Here is a 790-nt window from a genome sequence, read left to right as displayed (position 1 = left end):
AAATTCTTCGACAACCCATGACCGGGTTTGCCCTTTTTGGAGCTTAAAAAATATCACCAGTGATTAGGGAATAGTGTATCTGCTTCTCTCTGATCCTGCCTTTCTTTTTCCCACAGCGTTAGCAAATGGCGAAGGCAACCTCTCAGCCTAGAAGAGGCTTTTTATCTCGACATGCGCTCGTGATTACAATTGTGCTTACTGCGGTATTTGCCATGTTCATTGCGTTATTCATTCCTGGAGATAACGCTGCAATATCATATGAGTTGACACCTGAAGTCCCAATCCCAAAAGGTGCAGTCATCAACTACCGGTTGTCTGAAGTCACGAAGCTACCAGTTGCTCCCTACCATGGTCCAGAGAGCATTGTTTGTTCGCAAGGTGAGATTGAGTCCATGTGTTCATATGGAATATCCAAAGGTGACATCTACGCCAGTGTTGAGGAGGGGAAAGTGCTGAAGATGACTGACACTGGAATAGCTGTCTTGGCTGATCTACATCAGGGTGAATATCGTAAGTTATCCCTCCCGGTGTACTATTTTTTTCTGTTCAAGGAGCGCGAGCCAATGTTGGTCGTCCTCTGGGTATGCGTCTTTCCAGTGATGGCAAGACTCTGTTAGTCATACACTCGAGTTTGGGGTTGTTCTCAGTCTCTCTGTTGGATGGTAAGACTAATGTTTTTTTTAACTCAAAAGCCAATTTAGGTTCTGTGAGCCGCCTTCTTCCAGTGGACGACAATATTCAACCTACGTTTTTCGATGACTTTGATGTGCTTGCAAACGGGACGGTCATT

General features: G+C 45.1%; 1 protein-coding gene across 1 annotated transcript in view; it reads left to right on the top strand.

Moving 5' to 3' along the window:
* T265_04063 (hypothetical protein) overlaps window positions 1-790 on the top strand; it is a gene marked incomplete at both ends in the record, with an annotated part of 16,892 nt that overhangs the window by 8,672 nt on the left and 7,430 nt on the right. Inside the window, 3 exons of the mRNA XM_009168698.1 lie at window positions 152-510; window positions 552-662; window positions 702-790. The exon at window positions 702-790 is cut by the window's right edge and continues 65 nt beyond it. Coding sequence (XP_009166962.1) covers window positions 152-510; window positions 552-662; window positions 702-790 — 559 coding nt within the window. The remainder of the gene's footprint in view (window positions 1-151; window positions 511-551; window positions 663-701) is intronic.

Source organism: Opisthorchis viverrini (genome assembly GCF_000715545.1).
Source record: "Opisthorchis viverrini unplaced genomic scaffold opera_v5_63, whole genome shotgun sequence".
Taxonomy (NCBI): domain Eukaryota; kingdom Metazoa; phylum Platyhelminthes; class Trematoda; order Opisthorchiida; family Opisthorchiidae; genus Opisthorchis; species Opisthorchis viverrini.
This window is presented reverse-complemented; position numbering and strand designations above follow the sequence as displayed.